Below are 21,296 nucleotides of genomic sequence, written 5' to 3' on the forward strand. Positions count from 1 at the left end.
CTCATTTATCCAACAGTGGCTATTAAAAATACAAGTTTTAATCTTCCACTACAATAGGAGTTGGGAAATTCCTTTGCTGAAGGAATGGTTCCAACCAAAATATGGCAATGACCATAGAGAATTAAGTGAATGTACACACTGTGGTCTCCAAATCTCACAGAAGATTTGACTTCTCCAGGAAAGTACTACGAACCTCTCAGGGGATTGACACTTTAGGAAGAGTGAAGAATATACTCTGAATTCCCTGTACAGGTGCAGTGGGTATGAGGCTGCTTGGATGTGGTAGGTGGAAAGCATGAAAATAATAAGTAAATGTCATGGAGGAGTTACAGAGACAGGATTGGGTCCCTCCTGTTCAGCTCCAGCCCTAAAATGGATCTGAGAGGAGCCTGCAAGGATTCTTAAACTTGTAAACAAAATTTGCAGCTTCAGAACAATGGTTCTTCCTGATCAAATGGGACTTGCCATTAAGGAAAATAAATATACTGAAATTAAAATCAACATAACAGGGTGCATAATTAGAGCACAAATAGCAGAATGTGCTTCTCACAAGAGCATGGCATAAACCTTGAAACACAGGCACTTCGAAACAGAGCAAGTATAAAACAAGTGTACAAATCTGTAATAAGTCAGACTTTATTGTAAACCATTATAATGTAATTACATCTGATACCCTTAAAAGTTTAAGGTAACACCACTGATTAAACAATATGGTCCAAACAGAGGGCAGCAGAATACAGCTGTTGGTTTTGCTCACATTGGCTATACTCTGGATGTACTTAGAAACAAACCCCACATTCAGTTTGAGACGGATACCCACAAAGACGAAAACACCTACAAAAGAGTCCCTTTTTTAAAGATACTGCAGTTTTACTTTGTAAAACCATAGTAGTCATTTTCAGTAATTGAACTGGAAACTTCACCTAAAAAAGTTTGCACGCCTATGCTGTAGATGTACTCTGACTTGATGTGGCTGAATTTATTAGCTTTCACTACTGGTTTCTCCTGTAAAAAGCACAGCAAAGTTGCAAACACGGGTTAGTCAAGCACAGTGGCAGAGATTCCTTGTGATGCTCAGCTCTGAGCAGAGCGGGAGAGCCCAGGCCCCCCTCCCCAGGCTCGGCAGGGATCAGAGCAGACACCTGCCCGAGGGGATCACTTTGCATTGCTCTAATTTGCAACTCAGTTTCTGAGTTTTCCCTGAAGAAAAGCTATAGTACATTTTAGTTAGCAACATTAACAGACAGCATTCACCTACTTAAAGTAAGACAAGGGGACCTGAACATATTGAAGCCAGAACTTGGAAACCACATACTAGACAACACCAGTGTTTTAAGTTTATGCAGATGTATCACAGGTCAGATACTAGGAACAGTTAATGCATTTAGGTTGACCATTCTTGGTAAATTCCATCTCCACCAATATTTGTGTCTCTTCTCTAAGTTTTAATATCTTACTTTGGCATTCACTACATAGTTTATTTTCATTCAACTGAATCCTATTTTCTAAGCACAGCCTAAATTAAACCTTTGCTACGAGTTGTCCTGCAGTACATTTGCCGGGCAGAAATCTGAGTGACAATCAGAGGATAATGCAAATGTGATGTTGCTGTATCACTACTGGATCAACTCTTCATGAAAAGTCCATTTCAGACTGTACTGCCAATACATTTTAACAAGTGGTAAGACATAGTGAAGCACTAAGCACACACTCCCTGCTCACACATGCAAGCCTGTAAGACAAAAGGACTTGTCCTACACATAATTACTGCAGGAATTCCAATTTTTACCTTACAGAGAGAAAAACTGCCAATTTTACATTTTCCTTCTCTTCCAAAATGATAATAAAGAATGTATAGAAAAAACAGCCAGATTTTGTTATTTAGCTAAAATTCTGAATAAAATTATTGTCTTAGTATAGAAAGAATTTTTTCTCCTCTGAAGGTTGCTCCTCCTGTTACTACTGTGGTATCTAAAATACTTCTGTGTCTTTGGATCATAACGCTTTACTACATCACCTTGCTAAGCATATCTAGATCTCACATCAAGTGACATTTAAGCACTTAAGACATGAAAAATTAGGCATTCAGAACCTTTGCTATAACCACCTTCAAAAAACTGCTCCATAGAGCTTCATACTGTTTTGTACTTGGTCAATAAGCTTGAGGTCTGCTCAAAACAAATATTTTTACACGATTAAGGCCATAAGTTTATACTGACACTTTACAGACTAAACATGAGACTAGAATCATTTTGATAATTGAAGTAACTGGAGGAGGGAAAAGGAAGATAAGATGCAAGCTTGCACAGTTCAATTTGTGTGCGCTGCTCAGTTATCTCAGCTGGCGAGGACAGCCATGGCTCTGAACTGGGACATAGCACATGTTCAGTAGCTTTACTTCACTATCTGAAATAGAACAAATCCTATGCTAAAAAAATAAATGCTGACAATTGTGACAAGAGCCAGTCCTAGCTTTTAAATCCTTTTGGAAAAGTGAGCTGTAGGAGACTATTCTGTTGATGAATTCCTTGAAGTACTGTGCTTTTGGAGATCTACGCCCACCCAGTGATCAATAGTAAAGAGAACATGGAAGTCATACAATCAATAAAAAACCCCAAACCCCCCAAACCAGAGGCAACACTGATTAGGGACATTTCCCCATCCCCACCCCCCATGTCAGAAGAACTCAGGCAAGTTTCCATTGTCATTAGTTTCTAGATTTAGTCTAAAGGAAACACCAGTACTGTAACTTATTGCAGTTCTTAAGTTTCAGTGCACAGTAACAAAGGTCAGTGGCTCAACTAAAACCTTGGGTTTGGTAAATGTCCCTTTGAGCTGGCTGGACACCCTGAGGTGTCAGAGCATCGCATCCCCTTGGCAGCCACTGGGAAAAGGGATGCTGGAATAGTCAAAGTAAGCACGGGAGTACACAGTTCAGTATTTACTAAGGCCCAGCTAAGTGGTCTGGATAATAATCACATTAAGACCTAGTAAATCCATAAAAAATGTAAAAAATCTTAAAAAGTTCTGAGCAGTTTTCCAATGAAACTGGTTTAAGGCTTGGAATTTTTCTGGTGTCCAGATACTACAACAGATTTCCATTCAAGGTCTGTTGTCATTTCTTTGACACATCGCCTTGTCGTGCACAAGGTTTAGCTAAGCAAGGAAAGCTGTCAGAAACAATCATTTAGAAACTATGCAAAGCAAAAGGATATCACTGAAAACATATCTGCTAGGTTTCAGATCAACACGTGCTCTCAGTTATCAGAAGAGACACTGAAAATCCCAGAAATGCTGTGGTAGCAACTGCATTGTACCCCTTGGGGTTGTTTTACTACTGAAGGATAATGAGACTTTATGGAAATTAAATAGGAGAAATTTTGTTGTTGCTGCTAAGCACATTAAGTAGAAGATTGCTTTTCCAACAAAAAACAAGGGACAGAATTGTGTTTGCAATGTTGTAGCACAACTGCTTCAATCAGATCACAGTCCTGTACCACAGGCCCTGTAATAGGAAAAGTATCAGCAATGTTCCATCTCTTTTGGGTCATTTGAGAGGTATGCACAAGAGACTTGCAGAAACAGAAATAATTAGAGTCATCCATAGATACTCATTTCACAAATAACTTATTACAATGGATTTTTGTTATACACTAAAGTGCACCTTTGTCAAATATGCAAACACCACCTTCTACTGTAAAAGGTATTTTCAAATTAAGTGGTCAAGAGCACACATAGGACTGCATTTTTTAGTGATATTTGGTGACTTCAGCAGTGACAGAGAGCTTTTTCCTTTGCAATCCCTTTGCCTTAAATTCGGAGACAAGGATAAATAAGATTTTCACTACAAATCTTTTGACCTGTTCTGCACAAAAACGGGAACTGTACCCATTTCTCTGATAAAGAGAATCTTTAAATACAACTGTATGAAAATATAACTTAAATATAAAATAGTCAGATAGATTTGAGAAGACTTGGAAAAAAATCTTTGTTCCACCTATTAGTTCCATAGGTACCCGGTAGCAAGTAAACATTTGTACTTAAAAAAATAATGTTAAGTTACAGCTTGTAACCATAAACTATTCTGCTCTAGGAATTATGCTGCAAAAGCCAGTTTTAGTAATAAAACACACTCCTTTAACTTAATCAACTCTGATGTCTTTTTGAGAACTCCATACACTGTCCCATCAGTAACCGAAAGTGAAAGATTCTGTATCTGTTCTCTCTGATCTTCTCTGACACCTCCCACAGGAATCCTTAGTGATTCCTTCATTTTCCACACATGATGAGGAGACATTCTTGCATAATTGGTCAGTGTGTTTGTAGTGCAACTGAACTGGAAGTCTTCCAACTGCTTTGCCTTCTGTTGGTAGACCTTGCTTCTAAGTCAGTTTGTATGAAAAGGGAGATGCAATTGCAACATTAAACCCCACTGACAGAAGTTTTTGCCATGAAACCTGCAAGTCCACAGGCCAAGGAACGTGTCATACGGGCAACCCAAAGCGATGCTTCTTCTTCTTGATGGGCTTTAAGTTGGTCAGTCTGCGCAGGTCCTCCTCGGCATCCGACTCCTCCATCTCATCATCTGCTGAAATAAGGATCTAAAAACAAATTACAGCTTCTGAGCACATGAGCAGTCACACTCCTTCCTTCTGCTTTTAAATTTTGCTTTTTTATGCTTGCAAAGCAGCTCATTAGTTGCTCAGGAAAGAGCTTACAGAACACAGTTAGGATTTATTGCCACACTATCAAACATCATTGCAAATCCTATTGGAAATCTCCAGTAAATTTTGCAGAAGGATGGATGCATATTAATCTCACTACAGACACTAACTCTGAACCCAAAGAGTGATGCCAGAAGAGTGGAGGCAGCTTGAGAGAATATTTAAGGCCTTGATCCACACCGGTAACAAGGCAGTCCCATTACCTGGCAAACCCCATATAAATAGCACTGTTTATCACACAGAAAAGTTACATCAACTTACTGAAGCTAAACCAACTCACCTTCAAAGAAATCACCCATCTTTCAGCTGAACTAAAAACTGCTCTCTTAATGTAATTTAGAATAACCTTATGCTAAGGCAGCTATGTAAATAATTCTCGAAAATCAGGTCAGTTGCCTCCACCAGCTCCCTCTCAGTTCAAGCTATTAACTTCTCTTTGAATTAGAATTGTCTATTAGTTTTGTATTCCCTGTGAGGTTTTTTTAAGAAGCATTTGCAGCAGAGTTCACCTGTGGTATTTACATATATTATTATGTCTTCCTGTCTATCTGCAAGGAAATAAACTGCCAGAGTGGTACAACAATGACTTTTTCCTTAACTGGTTTTCAACTGCCAATGCCAGGAGCTACTGCTAGAGGTACACGCTCAGCAAATCAAACCTAAGTTGACAGTGCTACAATGAAATCAGTATCAGGAGCAATGAACTGGATTGCTATTGCATTAATTGCAGTAATTAACTCTACATACTTCTGACTCCGACTCCTCATGTGATGCTGCTCTCCTGTATCGGACTTTACTTCCATTTCTTGAATCTTGTCCTGCTTCCTTTTCTTCAAGTTTAGCTTTTGTCTTCCCTTTCTTCATAAGGAAATTATCTACTACCCAGAACATCAATGCCTGTTGAAAAGAAGGGGAAAGCAACAGTTCAGCTTTCTTCAGAGTAGAAGAAAGGTTCAAATACTGACCAAATGAACCTGACAACAATTCTGAATTGGCCAAAAGTTAAATCTTGTGTAGGCACAGTGTCACATATCTTATTACACCTTTCAGGAATACTCTAGAACCCAGCTACTTTATCCCTTTGTGGAAGAGAAGAAAATCAGAAAAGCAGTGACAATTCACAGTGATTGTATATTAACTCTTCATGTAGCAATGCTTTACCAGCAGCTATTACATGCAAGGACAGCCACTGTCTCTGGCTCTAATCCCTAAATCCCGGATTGCTGCAAGAGTGTACTTTGGGAAGGATGACTGCACACTTGCCCTTTTCCTCTGCTCCACCACAGCCAGCTGCAATTAGCTATGGTCAGACACAGGATACTTTGCAGGACGTCTGTCCTTAGACCAACTGCTTCCTGAAGCAATTTCACTGTAATTTTATAATCTCTATGTCAGTCAATCTAGTAAAGTCATCAAGCCAAAGGGGGCATGAGGCATTTCTGCCCCTCTCCTGAACCTGGCTCTTTAGCTCCATATAGATTTCAGCTTTGTAAAATTTACGTATCCAGACAATTTACCCATTCTTTAGCAGCCCTTAAATTAACTTAAGCACCAAGGTACAGAGTGTTTTAAGGACTAATGTTAATTAACAAACACATGGCAGAAGGAAATCCAAGTAAACATCTCATGAAGTGAGTTGTACTAACGTTAACAAAGAAGGGAACTATCAGCATGACAATTGCCAGCTCCAGCTGGGGGTTCTCTATGGGATTCAATAAAGCCACCTGTGAAAAGAAAAGGATCGAGTTCAGCTCACAGCAGTACGTGCACACAACTGGCTTAGGCAGGTCAATGTCCCTGTACAAGCTAATGTGACAGAAATAACGCAGGTGAACCAAAAAAGGGCAGCTTTGAGCAAAGCAAAGTATTTAGGACAGCTCATAAATTACCACAGATAAGTAAGTGGGGCTGAGAAGAAACTTATCTCTGTCATTTTTGTTTACAGAAGTCTGAGGAGCTGCCTTAGAATCATCTTGAACATTTTAGAGCTGCTCCCACAGAAAATGTTGTAGATCCATCTTTATGAAATTTAAACAGAGCAGAGTTTTACAAAATACACAGTAAGAAGAAGAGAGTTCCTACAGTAGTCCAGGGCATACAATAGAACTAACTGGTTTTAATGGGCAGTAACAGCACCACTTTGAATATCTGGTTACACAGAGTGCATCAAAATAAAGATTAATCCAGTCAGCATCAATGGATTCACTAATCCACCACAAATTTCTAAAAGTCTATAGTTACAATCTATCAGCAAGGTCAGGCAAAGAAAATTCTTTAAAATATTACAAGAATACAAAATAGCTGTAGGCAAAAATTAGAGTTAAGAGAAGAAAGAACCACTTAGTAGTTTTAAGGGTACTTTAGACAAGGAGATAGAATTAAATTTTGGATATTTCAGTTTACAAAAAACGCTGAAAATACAATATGATATTCCTGGCAATGGATAAAGGTCTCAATAGCAGCATCCCAATTAAATTAAAAGAACATAACACTACCACAGAGTTAATTGACAATGAGTGTAGACAATCATGATGCTTAAGCCAAACCAATAAACACAGCTGGAAGTCTTCACAGCTTCCACCTAAAGTTCACTTGTCTGTGAAGTGCTGTAAAAACACCAACCTCTTTCCACTGAGGTATAAGCAGCACTATAATGATGATGGTTTTCTCAAATGTCATAATCATTATGTACAGAATACACTGGCCCATCCAAGCACTGCACTGCAGGGGGTCACCTGCAAGAAAGAAGAAAGGTTCAGTTATATGCAAAGGTTTGATTTACTTCATAGTAAACATCTTAAAACAGCAGTATCGAAAGAAGCACCAGGGCAAATAAATCCTCCAGAAGTGCCTTCTCCAATTCCTTCAGTGCTGCTCCTTCCCCTCCCTCTGCCTCACCCCAGCTTTCAAAAAGTATCAGAAACTGAATCTAACAGGACTTTGTCCCATCCAGCAGTACCTGTGACATGCTCACACTGTTTCATATAACCTGATGAAAGCAAGACAGATAAACTTTCATTGTGTTTTTCCTCATATAGTTCATTTTGATCCTCTATCATGACATATTAAGTGTCTTAAAGGGGAAAATTTGAGGGAAACATGGCTGAGGAAAACACATTTCCCTTCAGTCTAGGGAGAACTTAGATTTCCACCATTGTCTCTAGGCTACCTTAAAGATATTTTTCATCTCTATGAAGTTAGTTACCATAAGTAACCAACTGAAGCAACAGGTGCAAGAGCTGCTATGAAAAATTAAACTGAATAAAAAAATAGGATCACATTTTAGTTCCAATGTGAAAGGGTTTGAAATTCTGCTGCACCTCAAGGGCAGAATGAGAACCTGAGTGCATGAAGTATCTGCCAGAACAGAAAGAAGACCACAAATATTTGAACAGGAAAACTTATGCACACAACAAGACTCTGTGAAAGAGGGCAGAGAAAAGAAAAAGAAGACAAGAAGGGGGAAAAAAGAGGATTGGTAAGCCTAACAAGCTTTGCAGGTGAGCTTGAAGCTGCACTTCACCAGAAAACAAAAACAAGCTCTGGAGAGGGGGTGGCAGATCTTTAGTCTTTGCAGCAGCCTCTGCAATCTTGTCAAAGGCAGCTCCAAACTCTTAGCCTGGGGATGAATAAATGGGCAGTGGAAAATCAGATGCCTTTATGTGTTTGTAATGCATAATGGAGAGTTGCTGCTTCCTTTTCTGGAATGCTCCTGAAAGGCTTTCAATATTAATACTTCGTAATAGTTTGTGACTTAGGGTTTGCTGCTGAAATGCTACACAGAGAAACTGATAAATCAGACTAGAGTCCAAAACAACAAATACTTCCTAAGGAAGTTTTAGAGGATGAGTTAGTGATCAACAATCTGACAAGAAAGCAGTTACAATGCTTGAGTTTTACAATTACATACTGCAGTTACAGCTTCTCTTGTAAAAACCCAAAGAGTTAGAATTTGGAAAGGCAAAACATCAGTAAGTCAAAGCCAAGCAACTGTGATTCCTCTGAAGATACAGGGCCTGAATTAGGTTTGAAAATTAAATTTTAGCAATTTATTTCTATATGCCACATGTTTATTAGCATTCTCTAGCTTTTCTCACTAACTAGCAGATACTAAAAAATCATCTAGCTTTAGCTAGTCTTCCTATTGAAATGAACAGTTTATTCTAATCTCTTTTCCAATCTTAAATTTAATTCCTAAAAGCAAAGATTGTGAAAACAATTTTGCATCTTTTGAAACTCTCAGGAGATTTTGCACATGCAAAAACTGTGAAACTTCATATTAAAAGTGCTGTGCAGTCTCACCAATGAATGTTTTGTTCCACAATGTTTTTGTGGGGAGTGGTGCTGGTTTCTTTAGGGTTTTACTTTGGTACATGACTGAAATTAGGAGTTGTGTATATTAAATTCTACTTGTGGATTTTTGTGTGCCCTACTGCACCTACAAAATTATCTCTCAGCTATAATTACAAGTGGGGACAACAGGGATGCTGCCTACTTTGAATTTAGCAAGGCTTTTGACAATGTCCCAGTAGTATCCTTGAAGAAAGGTGAGAAGATATAGACTGGGTGGGTGAAGATACAATTCTGATATGAAGGAAAGAAAGCTTTCACAGTGAGAGTGGTTAAATCTACTGGAGTAGGTTGTTTAGATAAAGGGGTTCTTAAATCCTAAACCATGGATAAACTAAAAACTGACTGGGCCATGCCCTGAACAACCCACTTCAGCTTTGAAATTAATCCTGCTTTGAGCAAGAGGTTGGATTATGTGGAGCTCCTTTCTAACCAATTTTATTTTATGGTTTTATAAGCCATGAAATTCAAGTTAATAACATCACCCAGAAGGTGCTCCAAAGAGCACCTTCAGACATTTGTACATTCAGAGGTTCTGTACACAAACCCAAATTAGAACTTTAATGTTAATGTTGAAGCCATAAAGCTCTAATTTAATTTCCAAAGTCTCTTACAGTCATCTCTTGAATTCCGATATTATACTTGTCATGTATGGAATAGTCCAGCAAAGTACTAGAAATCTTGCTAGTGCAAGAAACGCAAATAAAGAACAAAACTGAAAACTTTTGAATCCTCTGCAGTGATAACTGTAGTAGCATTTTTGGAAAATGCTGGGCAATGCCAAATTAGTCTATACTTGTATCTGCCACTGCCATCAGCTGCTTTGTAGAAGTATGTTTAGAAACAGTTCTTGTACCCAATATATGTTATTCCTCTACCCTAACTTCTTTCTGTTCTTCAGATCCTGAAAACTTTTTCTTAAGAAAATACCAACTCACAGAACTACTCCAAAAGAAATTTTAAGTAGCTTGAAGGCAGTGCTACCTACCCCACATGGCTATAAGTAAGTTGCTCTGCAAGGGGCAAATGAAGAGCTGCAGGAAAATGATGCATCAAATACAATTTCTGAGCTCTGCTACGGAGAGACAAAGCCAAGAAAATAGGCCACAGCACAATTCATTTGCCAGTGGAGTTTATAATCACCAGGAGGGATTTATCACCTGTTTTCTACTTGCAGCAGCTAAAGTAGCTCAGGACAAGAAGGGAAGGAGAATGCAGGAAACATTCTTTTCAGTACAGATCATGATTGCTTTTCTCCTTTTTACACACTCAAATATATTAACTGATCCTGCACTTCTATTAAAATCCAACTGCTGAAGTAATGGATCTGAAAATATAAAACCATAGATATGAAGACAAATCCAATAAAATTAAAAATTTTGATGTAAAATAGCCCTTGAGGGAGTGTCATGGCCCTTTGTCCATAAATCAGACTGCAGTGCTGTTTTGCTGTACTAACAGCCACCATTTATAAATGCTGATATTTTGGTAACCATTCCTTCCTTGAGGCATTTATGCTTAAAAACTATCCTCCAAATAAAGAAGACGCTTTTAAAACCAGCAGGACACTGCTATTTTTGTGACAGCTTCAAGTAATGAATCACCAGGGATCAAGTAATAGAGCTAAGAAGGGAAATGAGCTCACAGTGAGAACTAACTTGAGACAAATTATTATTTAGGCTCTAGAAACACAAACATCACTCAGTCACAAGAAGAGACTTGTCTGGGGGTGAAAGGAGGGTTCCTGTTTGTTTTCCCACATTTAGAAACAAACTGATCTCCAAGCTGAGGACTTGACTTTACTACTCTAGATAAAATGCTCCAAGTCTCTGATACTTTTCAGTGAACCAGGGGTGGAGAAGAGAGGAGATGTGTGGAGAAGAGAAGGCTCCAGGGTGACGTTATTGCAGCATTTCAGTACCTGAGGGGGCTCCAAGAGAGCTGGAGAGGGACTGTGGAAAAGGTTGTGGAGCAAGAGGGGGGAATGGCTGCCCACTGCCAGAGGGCAGGGGTGGATAGGATATTGGGAAGGAATTGTTCCCTGGGAGGGTGGTGAGCCCTGGCACAGGGTGCCCAGAGAAGCTGTGGCTGCCCCTGGATCCCTGAAAGTCTCCAAGACCAGGTTGCACAGGGCTTGGAGCAGCCTGGGGTAGGGGAAGGTGTCCCTGCCCATGGCACGGGGTGGAATGAGATGGGCTTTGAGTTCTCTTCCAAAACAAACCACTCTGTGATTCTGTACTACACATCCATATTTAACTTCAAAATCTCAAGTTCTAAACACACTTGCAACCCCACAGAACTGCATTTTAGTCCCCTCTTCTACCCTACTTTATTTTTAAAAATCGTATGTAAAATAACAATGTTCTTTGGGTCAAACTGAAAAAATTTAAATAAACTGGTGATATGAGGGTTTTCACTTCAGGAGCACCAGGGACACGTAAAGAAGATGACAGCAAATTTGTCCTTTTAGACAATAATTTGTCCTTTTAGATGGGATTTCTTACAGAGGGCCTAACCTTACTGCACCAACTTAGTTTTAGCCAAAACTAATAACTTCCCATCCCCTCTCCAATTCTCTTTATACCAGAAGCCTCTCCCACATGATTAATGGAAATGCAAATTTGCAATATGCTTTAGAAGACTCCTGACAATAGCTTTATTAAAAGCCTAACACACTAGGAGCAGGACAGCACATTAATAAAGATACAGAAAATAAAGTTAGTGACTAATAAAATGATCTGATACTAGAGAGAACAACTAACAAAAGAACGTTTATGTAATTTCATACATCACTTTAAACACACACTCACAGGAGAATAATCAATAAACAGGTTCAGGTGTTTCAGATCTCCTAATTCAAAGTGACAATACTGGAGCAGCCACAGACCACCTCCAAAGCACTACACAAGTTCATTTGTTGATTTTAAGAGCTTAATTACTGCAGCCAGAAATTCCTCATAACTAAAACAGACCTGGGTTCATTTTGAAAGTCAGTAAGAAATAGAGAACTATCAGGGGAGTGAATATACTCCCCACATTTCCCCATCCACAGACTGCTTACTGTTGAAAAATCATGAGAATAGGTAAGGACAACAGATTACACACAAAAAAAATTCAAAATGTTATTAGAAAGAAATAAAATCTAATATCTGATATGATTACAAATACCTACCTATACCTCTACTAGCTAATTTTTTTTTCCCTCTAAGAGGAAACTCAAGTTTCATATGGGCTGAAAGCTGCTCAAACATCTTTAATCGGCTTCAAGTCAAACCAACAGTCAGTAAATGGAGCTCTGGGCAAGAGGTCTCACCTCGTTCCTTGCCCCTTTGCCTTCCCTGGGTATTGGTGCCTGTCTAATCCCTTAGAGACTAGTCTGGGACTAATCTGGAGGAACCATTTACTTTTCTTACATCTAGTGAATTTTTGATAGCTTAGCTCTCTTGGTCAATTCCCTGAAGAGTCAGATATGCACCAGTCCAAGGAAAAGAGTGGAAATACTGAACTGTGGCATGTGGGATAAAAGCAGACAAGCAGTGTTGTGGCAGTGCTGATTTAAACAGCTTAAGTGGCCATAAACTGTACCCTAGAAGATACACATGAAATCTCTATAAATCAAACATGCCCTAATGGTATAGGCAGTTATTTCTCCTAAGTTGCTTGTTATCATATCTAAACCTCCAACATTAAAGCAAATAGCAATTAATGTTATTTCATTGCAAACTTCTCAAGCTTTTAAAGTGCTCCAATTTCACAAGGCCTTTATTTATTTTTAGTTCTGTCAGCTACTTAGGACAAAGAAATCTACAAAACCAAAATCCTGCCAGTAATAATTATAAAACTGTTGTGAAAGCTTCTAATTTTTTAGGCAAACATTTTTAACTTTCTTAAACTTTTCTCCCCCTAAACCACTGGGGTGGTTGTTTTTCTCTCTGATGAAGAGCCACCAACACCTCCTTCCATTTCTGTCTCAAGGAGCTGCAAATGTGATTTCTAGCATGTAGAGAAAACTTTCATTTTCAGCAATCTGGGAATAACAGACAAAACAAAATGAAATGCTGATATTAAGAATGTGTGATACTCAACTGTGGCTGCAAATCCACAACTTCTGCACATCAGTGGACTTCTGAGTAACAGAAGATAAACTCTGCAACTCACCTGGAAGTGATTTCACAGTCTGTCCCTCATGCATTTTGCACCAGTGATACAAGCCCTACATGCACAAGCTCCAGTGATGGTTACTTGAGGAGCAGCACAGACCATCTTGCCATTCCCTTCTCTGTAGGGATGTGGCTGCTTAGAGAGGGCTGGCAGAACTCTTGGTCTGTATCTTCAGACAGTGGCATGTGGTTCAGTGAAAGCTTTAGTAGGAAACAGCCTTCCAGCAATCATTTTTCTAGAAGTGTTTCAGAGTAAATTTATCATGCTGCTATTTTTTCCATGAGATTAGCCAATATCATAATTTGTTGAATCACTTCTTAAAAAAACAAATATTCAAGCAGTTGTTCCAGACTCAGTAAATGCTCAGAGACTTTGCTGGGCTTTCTTAAGCACAAGGTGCATACTTAGATAGAGAACTTAAAAGAATCCTCATGACAAGTGAAATACTAAAATGTCTGTACAATGATTTTAGGATGAGGTAACCCCTTGCTGAAATACTCTGGGATTCTACCCTGAGAATCACCTCAGTGCCAGAACAGAACATTTACCATATTCCCCAAAGCGAAGGGACTCCCACTGCTGCCACTCCACGATGCTGCTGACAGCACGGATCCCGATGTAGATCAGCAGCATTCCTAAGGTGGCATCCAGCAAGAAGTTGATAAGGTACCTGAAAGGAAGAACAGAAAAGAAGGAGTCAGGGTCCATTTTCTATAGGTTCAAGGTATTTTAACAACGTGATAGATAAAAGATCTGTAAGTATGTTGAGAAGCCAGAATATTGAGAACAATCATTTACCCACTTCTGTAATCACATTGAGCGCCTTAAATTTAAATAGTTTTAGCAGTCTCAATATTTTTTTCCTGTCCTTAAAAATCCCAAAACTTTCTAAAATCATTATTTTCTAATAATTGTTCACCAAACTGAGTCGCAACTAACGCTGCATTAGTCAGAGGCTGAGTGTCTGCAGAGGAACGTCGGCAATCCCGATTCTGCACGAGTCCTGCCGAGGCCACAAGAGGCTGCTGCAAGCCCGCAGCAGGAAAGCAGCAGCAGGAGCAGCAAGGAAAGCAGCAGCAGGAGCAGCAGGCAAAGCAGAGCTGCCAGCGCCTCTTCCACTGCCAGAGAGGGCTCCCTGCCCCCAGGGATGCCCGGGATTCCCCCACAACACCCAGATTCCCTAGCACCCCGGCATGTGTCTTTAACCTGCCCACAAGAGCTGCTGTGCTGCCGCCAGGCAAGTCTGGACCCACTTTCAAACGTAGGGATATTTTTCCTAAGATAGATTTTGGTTAATACTAGGTGATATTTTTTCTGCTATCAAGAACCTGCACCCTTATCTGAGAAATTATCCAGCTCCACACTTTAATTTCGGTTATCCTCAGACCACTGAATAATCTCACTCTCTTACTGGTTCTGTGTCACGTTACACTTAGATTAAAAGTGGGATTTGAAAATAAAAATATGTAGATGCAGGAGAGAATGCACATGTCTGTAAACCCTTTATTTTGCCTAGCAAAATGCTTCGTGTTATTTTTAATAATCAAAGTTATTTTTAATTTAAAATACTGTAATACACTATTGTGCCTTAGCTTTAAACGCTGACAATTTCTGACATGCTCTTGTTACCTCACTTGAATATATACTTTGAGTTATAAAAATTGAATGGAAGTAATTTGCACCTGCCCGTTTTTAAACCTATCAGGAAATTCTTAAATCTATAAGTAAGGAAAATCCTACAATGATGCCTGGTATTGTTGAAACTGTCATAATTATAAATCAAATTTTACAGTTAATGTGCTAAAATAAATGCATTTTGCCTAACAGAATGCTTTGTGGTGGGAAGAAAAAAGCAGTGTTCTTGAACATTTCTACCCTGTAGGAGCACAGAAGGAACCAAGCAGGAATAAAGAATATAAAACTGGCTTGTGCAGCAACACAAGCATGTTCATTGAGCTGTGTCTCTCCTTTGTTTACCCAAGAACAACAAGTGAGCAGATGCCATCGAAAGGAACTGGACTGGTTCTAAAAGGCAAATTACTGGGCTTTTAAAAGTCATTTCACAGCTTTCACTACTAGCAATGTGTAAGCCACTTTGAGCATGAGCCTTATCAAGAACAAAACCAAACAATTACCATTTGCTTCAGGAGCTCCTGTAAAGAGCCTGTCGGGGTCTTAGTTATAAAATCTTCAGGTTTAATACACTACAGAGAAATGCTTATCTAGTTAGTCACACTGCTCCAAGCGTGACATTGCAGAATTAATTTCTGTACTAACTGCCTGGCTACCAAGCAAGATTTCCCATTTTTAACAAAATGAAAATAATACTGCAGCAGCCAATGTAGTTTAAGAAACAAATACAAACACAAATTATTTTTGCTAAATAACCCTGAAAGCAACCTCACTTTGTATTACAGCCTTGCTTTACTACAGTGAACACAACTGGATATTCATTTCCTTTGGTCCCAGCACCTTCAGTAAACAAACCTGAGCTGCAATGTGCATCCCAAGTCCCCATTCATTCACTGAAGAGGGACAAGTAGCAAGGCTTTGCCCTTTAGGTTTAAAATAGCTACACACAGTCCAGATTCTTGCCAGCCATGAACTTAAACACAAGATTCCTGATCCTTGATTAACTAAATTTAAACCATAGGTTTTATAAAGTGACTGATTTTTACCACGAAATCTGTCTTCTCAGCTTTATCTTGCCTTACTACCCACATACACCAACTCAGCCACAGAACTTCCATAAAGGCATTTCCTTATTCCAAAATAAAACACTCACAGTGAACAGGGGTCTTCTTCTGTAAGGTCTGATAAATAGACATTTGCGAAGTGGATGAACAACATCCCTATGGCTTGCTTGGAAGTATCTAAAAACCTGTGTAAAGTAAAAACAGTTTTTAAGACACACAAAACTGTTTGCAACACAACCACACATTGCAAATTTATGTTAATTAAAACTCCATCTCCATTACTAATTTTTTTTCCTCCAAATGAGAACACCAGAATGACAAAAGTATAATGGTATTTAGCTTTTATTTAACAATGTTTCATTTAAAATTCTGCCTCTATTTTTTCTAGCAATAGCCCAAATCATATTAACTTGAAACCTACCCCTGTAAATGTAAAGTCTACGGATATCCTCTTGGTATCATATGCATTATCCAAGAGCTAATCCTGACTAACTCTAGCTAAGTCTTTAATAACCTCCTGGAAACAATGAGTATCCCAGCCTGATAGGTATTTTGGACCTTTTATTTTTCTGCATTTTTAGCAAGCTTATGGCACAGACAAAAATAAAATCCTCATCATGTGTCTGTGGGTGAACAAATTGATAGTGACTAATGAGGCCTTTATCTACAGTATTTAATTTAAAAGCCAGCATATTTTTCACCTGAAAGCATGAAGTGGTTTCACTGAATTTTATCTACAGTGCAGAGCTTAGAACACACTGCAAAAGCATTCCAACTTTGACAATATTATCTCCAAAGCAGATGATAAAGTCAGAGAGAGAAGAGTTTGTTACTCAAGGGGAAAATATAAACCCCCACTTAGACAGTGCTTCAGTAATGACTCCAGCCCTTACCATTCTTTTTTCATCATCCTTTGCATAAAACCAAAACTTTCAGTGGATGTTTCATTAAATGTAAAACATAAGAATCACAGTAAGTATTCTGCAGGCAAGAGTGTGTTCTTTGTACTATACAGAAAAACAACCATTTTGCCTGTTGTTTTCGTGTCTAAAAAGATCTAAACATCCCAACAGATCCAAATGACATTTTATGCCTGAATTCATCTACCCTCTCTGATAACTGTCTTGAACTTCACTCTCTTCATTCGCTGCATGACACAGAGAGCTGAGTGTTGGAGATGAGGCAGGAAGCCAGTGAGTTTCATATCTAATCAGTACACTCTGCTATAAATAACAATACTTGAGTCCCAGAACAAGATTCTTTGCTTAAAAATTAAGGCCTATCAGTGCACTTGTCAGAATTTCAGGCTGAGGTAGACTGTAATACACAAAGATTTTGTACTTCTTTTTTTCAATAAAATAAAGGTCAGTGTTAGTTTTGAGAAGCAGCATTGTATGAGAGGAATTTAAACCACTTGAACAAGTGGAATGGCAGCCTAACATTTACACCAGTCTCAAAACTTGCTTCAATTCAGTAACTTTTAAAATATAGTAAACACAAATACACATTTTATACCTTGTATTTTTTATGGTTGATGTACTTGTATTTTTTATCATCCTGTTCTCCATTTTATACATAGTAGGGTACCAACAATACATAGAATTTATTTGAGCCCAGATGAAATCTTCTATGTGTATATAAATCTGTGATGTTCAGATGCATCTTAGGGCTACTCTAAGTTTCTGCCTTTAGGAAGAAGCACAAATGGAAGCTTTATGCCTAAATACACATCTCTACAGATTCCTGGAAGTGTTCAGTAAGAAATGACTACGCAGGAAGCACACAGAAGATAACCTGACTCATGTATTTTGGTAACTTTTTTGGTTCCTCACTGACAGTTACCAATTTCTTGTCATCACTTTTCTTTATTTTAATCATCATATACCAACATCATCCCTTCAATTTCTACAACATGCAATCAGAAAAGAAGTTAAGAATAAAGTATGCAGAAACTTACCATATCCTCCAGGGACGTCTTTCATGCTTTGGTTCTCTGAAGCGTTTTACTAGGGAGAAAAAAAATATAATTGAAGACAATCAGCAGCTTCCAAAGCAACAAAAATATAGAAAAGTGAAAGCAAATAGTCTTGCAGGAATGTGACATCCTTTGATGAAATGGATCTTTCCATACTGCACTTCACCATTCACAACCATTAACTACAATTAAATAAATCACCTCCAAGGTGGAGGGGCAGCACTTTCAGGGAACACTGAGCTGCCAACCTGCCATCTCCCTGTCTGTCACTGCTTCTGACAGCAGAGAGAAGCTGTTTCAGCCCCATGAGAAACTAAAAAGTGACAAGACAAAAAGACTGTACATTTACACCAAAGATAAAGTTGTAATAGCAACATTTGCCAGCAGTTTTCCCTGTGAACAGCATGACATAAATATAAAACTTCTGTTAAAAATGAGCAACACTCAGCCAAGTTAACCAGTTTGTTATTTATGACAAGTCCTCCCCAGTCACACTATGGATTACTTTAATTAGTGGCACTTTTGTGTAACAACAGGAAGCCACAAACCATCACAAAACAAATGCAAAAACCAGAAGTTTCAACTTACTGTGGAGTTAGTGCAAGGTACTTTTCTGCAGACAAAATGGCAATAAACTGCTATAGTGTGCATGTTTTGGGCAGGGGTGAATTCCAAGCTTCGGCTTTTGTCTGTTATTGCTATGAAGTTGTATAATGCTCCTGGATTCATTTATTTATTTTAAAAATTCACAAAAATTCATTTTGGAAGAGGATATTCAAAAGCAATTCCACTAACAGCATTTCAAATTTTATCTGTAGTAAGAAACAGCCTCGATAAAGTCTGTTTTTCTCTGTCCAGTTCTAAAACCACAACATTTCATTTGAGTTAACATTATACAGGAGAGCAAGCTTGAAAAGCCTCTGCAGCTGTCTTTTGAGAATGTACTGACTGGCTGATCACACCACAAAAATGTATGCCCCCAAATTAAATGAGTTTAGCAGGTGCAACCTGATGAATATGTACCTGTACACTTGAAAACTCAGTATGTCCATTTGAAAGCAGTGTCTGTGAGCATCAGGTGTTTACACTGCCAGCTATTTCTCAACATTGCCCTGATACAGAATTTGAGCCTTCCCAGTAACTAAACTGAGCAAAACCCCAACAGGCTGTAGACAACCACACTGGAAAACTCAGGGTTCTCAGCATGCTCACTAGTAATACAATAATTTTGGAACCAAAAGTCAGCACACGCTTCTTACAGAATCTTTACTGGCGCTTTCTAAGCACCTATCAAAGTGGGAAGGGGAAAGTAATTTCTCCCCTTGTGCTCCCCCAGAAGCAGTCAGGATTGCTGCTCCCAACCCCAGTCCCAGTTTCTCTTGGCAGTCTCAGCACAGGCTGGGGCTGGTGCAGTGTCAGCTGACAGATGGATCTCAATCTGCCGGCTCTGCCTGCGAGGACGCGGCGCTGCTCCATATGCTCCAGCTCGGAGCGCCACGCTCGCACCGGCAGCCATCCACCACACTTAATATTAATTAACTAATAACGTGCAGAATCTCATGCTGAATTATAAATGGAGAAAGAAGCGCTGCTTGTTTACATATTCAGTGCCAGAATTTTTCAGGGAAGGAAATAAAAGCACTTCTGCCAACAAGCATGTGAGCTGCCAGATGGACAGATAATAGATAAGCATATAAGACACAGTATTGCCAATGCAAAATTCAAGTTCATTGAATTGTCTTCCCACTTCATTGAAATTCTAGGGATAATTAATGCCACAGTACTGTAGAAGGGTTTCTAACACTTACTTTAATGGGAGTTTTGCAATCAGAATTTCAGAAGACGCATAGGGAAAAATAACGGTCAGAAGAGAGACAAGAAATGAAATAAAACCTCTCCAGGTTGTCAATACGCAAAGCAACACTTGCAATCCTGCCTTTCTCTCTCTCCTTCATCTCCTCAAGAAGTCCCACAGGAACTATTTTGCTGATGTGAAGTAACTTCAATATGGATTCAAGAACTCCAAGTTTCTGGATGGTTGCTCTTGTAGCAGCACAAACCTGGCTCATCTTACACCTTGGAAATGTTTCTATGTATCATGCACAACTGCATTTCCTAGATGCAGCTTCTGGCAGTTCTCAGTAAGAATCTTTCTGATCAAAGGTTTCTCTAGATAATTAATTTGAAATTAAAAAAAAGTAAAATCAACATGTTCAATGACCTCTGCAGCTGCACTATGCCAACACTGCTCTTCTGAGGAGAGAGTTGGGGATTTCACCTGTGTTTCCAGTGCTTCTCAAAACTTTTCAAAGATGGGTCACATACAAAGCATGTGACTGAATATTTCATTTCATAAACCTCCTATATATTTCTGCCATCAGACCTCAGCAAAGCAACAGCTGAGCTGGCAAAAGAGAAAAGAAGGAAAGGTTGGTACACCACATTCACATTTCCTCACATCCAAGGGTAGTTTCAGCTGGGGCAGAATTGGACTCTTCTTACAAGTGCACGGGAAACAGCCACAAGTTGGAGCCAGGGAAATTCCAGGGTGAAAGAAGTAAAAAATTTCCAGTGAGGGCAACTAAATTCTGCAACAAGTTGCCCAAAGAACATGCAGTGACTGCAGTCTGACAGACCTTGAGAATTACCCTGGACAATGCTCCAAGCAAGTGGAAATGGGCTGGCCCTGCTCTGGGCAGGAGGTGGAAGCAGGAGTCCCTTCCAAAAATTGGTATGTGAGTCTAGAAGTCATTTTCCTGTGATCTGACACTTAAAAAGTTCCAAGATTTGAACCTATTATCAGAGGACTAAAGTATGGCTAACTGAAAATCACACACACACAGATATGTGGAGGGACAGGATCTCACACTGAGAAATCTGCTGCAGTGTGAGCTTCCCAAATAACACGTTTGCAACCAGACAGATCCTCCAACACAGCCCTCACAGTGCAAGACTGCTGGGATCTGCAGGCTACTTTGGTATTGATTCACACAATTTCCAGCATTCCTGACAAGTCTTACAAGTTTCCTGTACAAGGCAGTTTGCTCACTGAGTGTGGAGTAACAGCTGAAGTTACACCAAGCAGTAGCACCCGAGCTTGGAATGCAGATTTTCAGATGACCACTCTCAGAGAATGGCACTATTTCCAGAACATTTGGTTATCAGACCATATGCCTCCCAAATTTGAACCTACACTTTCTAACCTTGTAAACAACTTGTAAAGTCAACTAGATACACAGGCCAGATTTTTATTTTTTAAAATTCTGTTTGGGAAGACTTTAAAAAAAACACTGTTCTACTTGTTAGTATCAACACTTTTCCCACAACAGTGGGAACGATGTCTGTTCTGAACACGCATATGCACACTAGTAAGTCCTGAAAATTCACATG

General features: G+C 39.1%; 1 protein-coding gene across 1 annotated transcript in view; it reads right to left on the reverse strand.

The window, feature by feature from the left end:
- Positions 1 to 620: 620 nt before the first annotated feature.
- STIMATE (STIM activating enhancer) overlaps positions 621 to 21,296 on the reverse strand; it is a 33,074-nt gene continuing 12,398 nt past the window's right edge. The window contains exons 2-8 of the mRNA XM_030283019.4: positions 17,889 to 17,937; positions 16,021 to 16,116; positions 13,784 to 13,905; positions 7,347 to 7,459; positions 6,371 to 6,448; positions 5,472 to 5,621; positions 621 to 4,601 (exon numbers count right to left, since the gene is read on the reverse strand). Of these exons, the coding sequence (XP_030138879.4) occupies positions 4,485 to 4,601; positions 5,472 to 5,621; positions 6,371 to 6,448; positions 7,347 to 7,459; positions 13,784 to 13,905; positions 16,021 to 16,116; positions 17,889 to 17,937 (725 nt within the window). The 3' untranslated portion in view covers positions 621 to 4,484. The remainder of the gene's footprint in view (positions 4,602 to 5,471; positions 5,622 to 6,370; positions 6,449 to 7,346; positions 7,460 to 13,783; positions 13,906 to 16,020; positions 16,117 to 17,888; positions 17,938 to 21,296) is intronic.

The sequence above is a fragment of the Taeniopygia guttata genome, chromosome 12, assembly GCF_048771995.1.
Source record: "Taeniopygia guttata chromosome 12, bTaeGut7.mat, whole genome shotgun sequence".
Lineage (NCBI taxonomy): Eukaryota > Metazoa > Chordata > Aves > Passeriformes > Estrildidae > Taeniopygia > Taeniopygia guttata.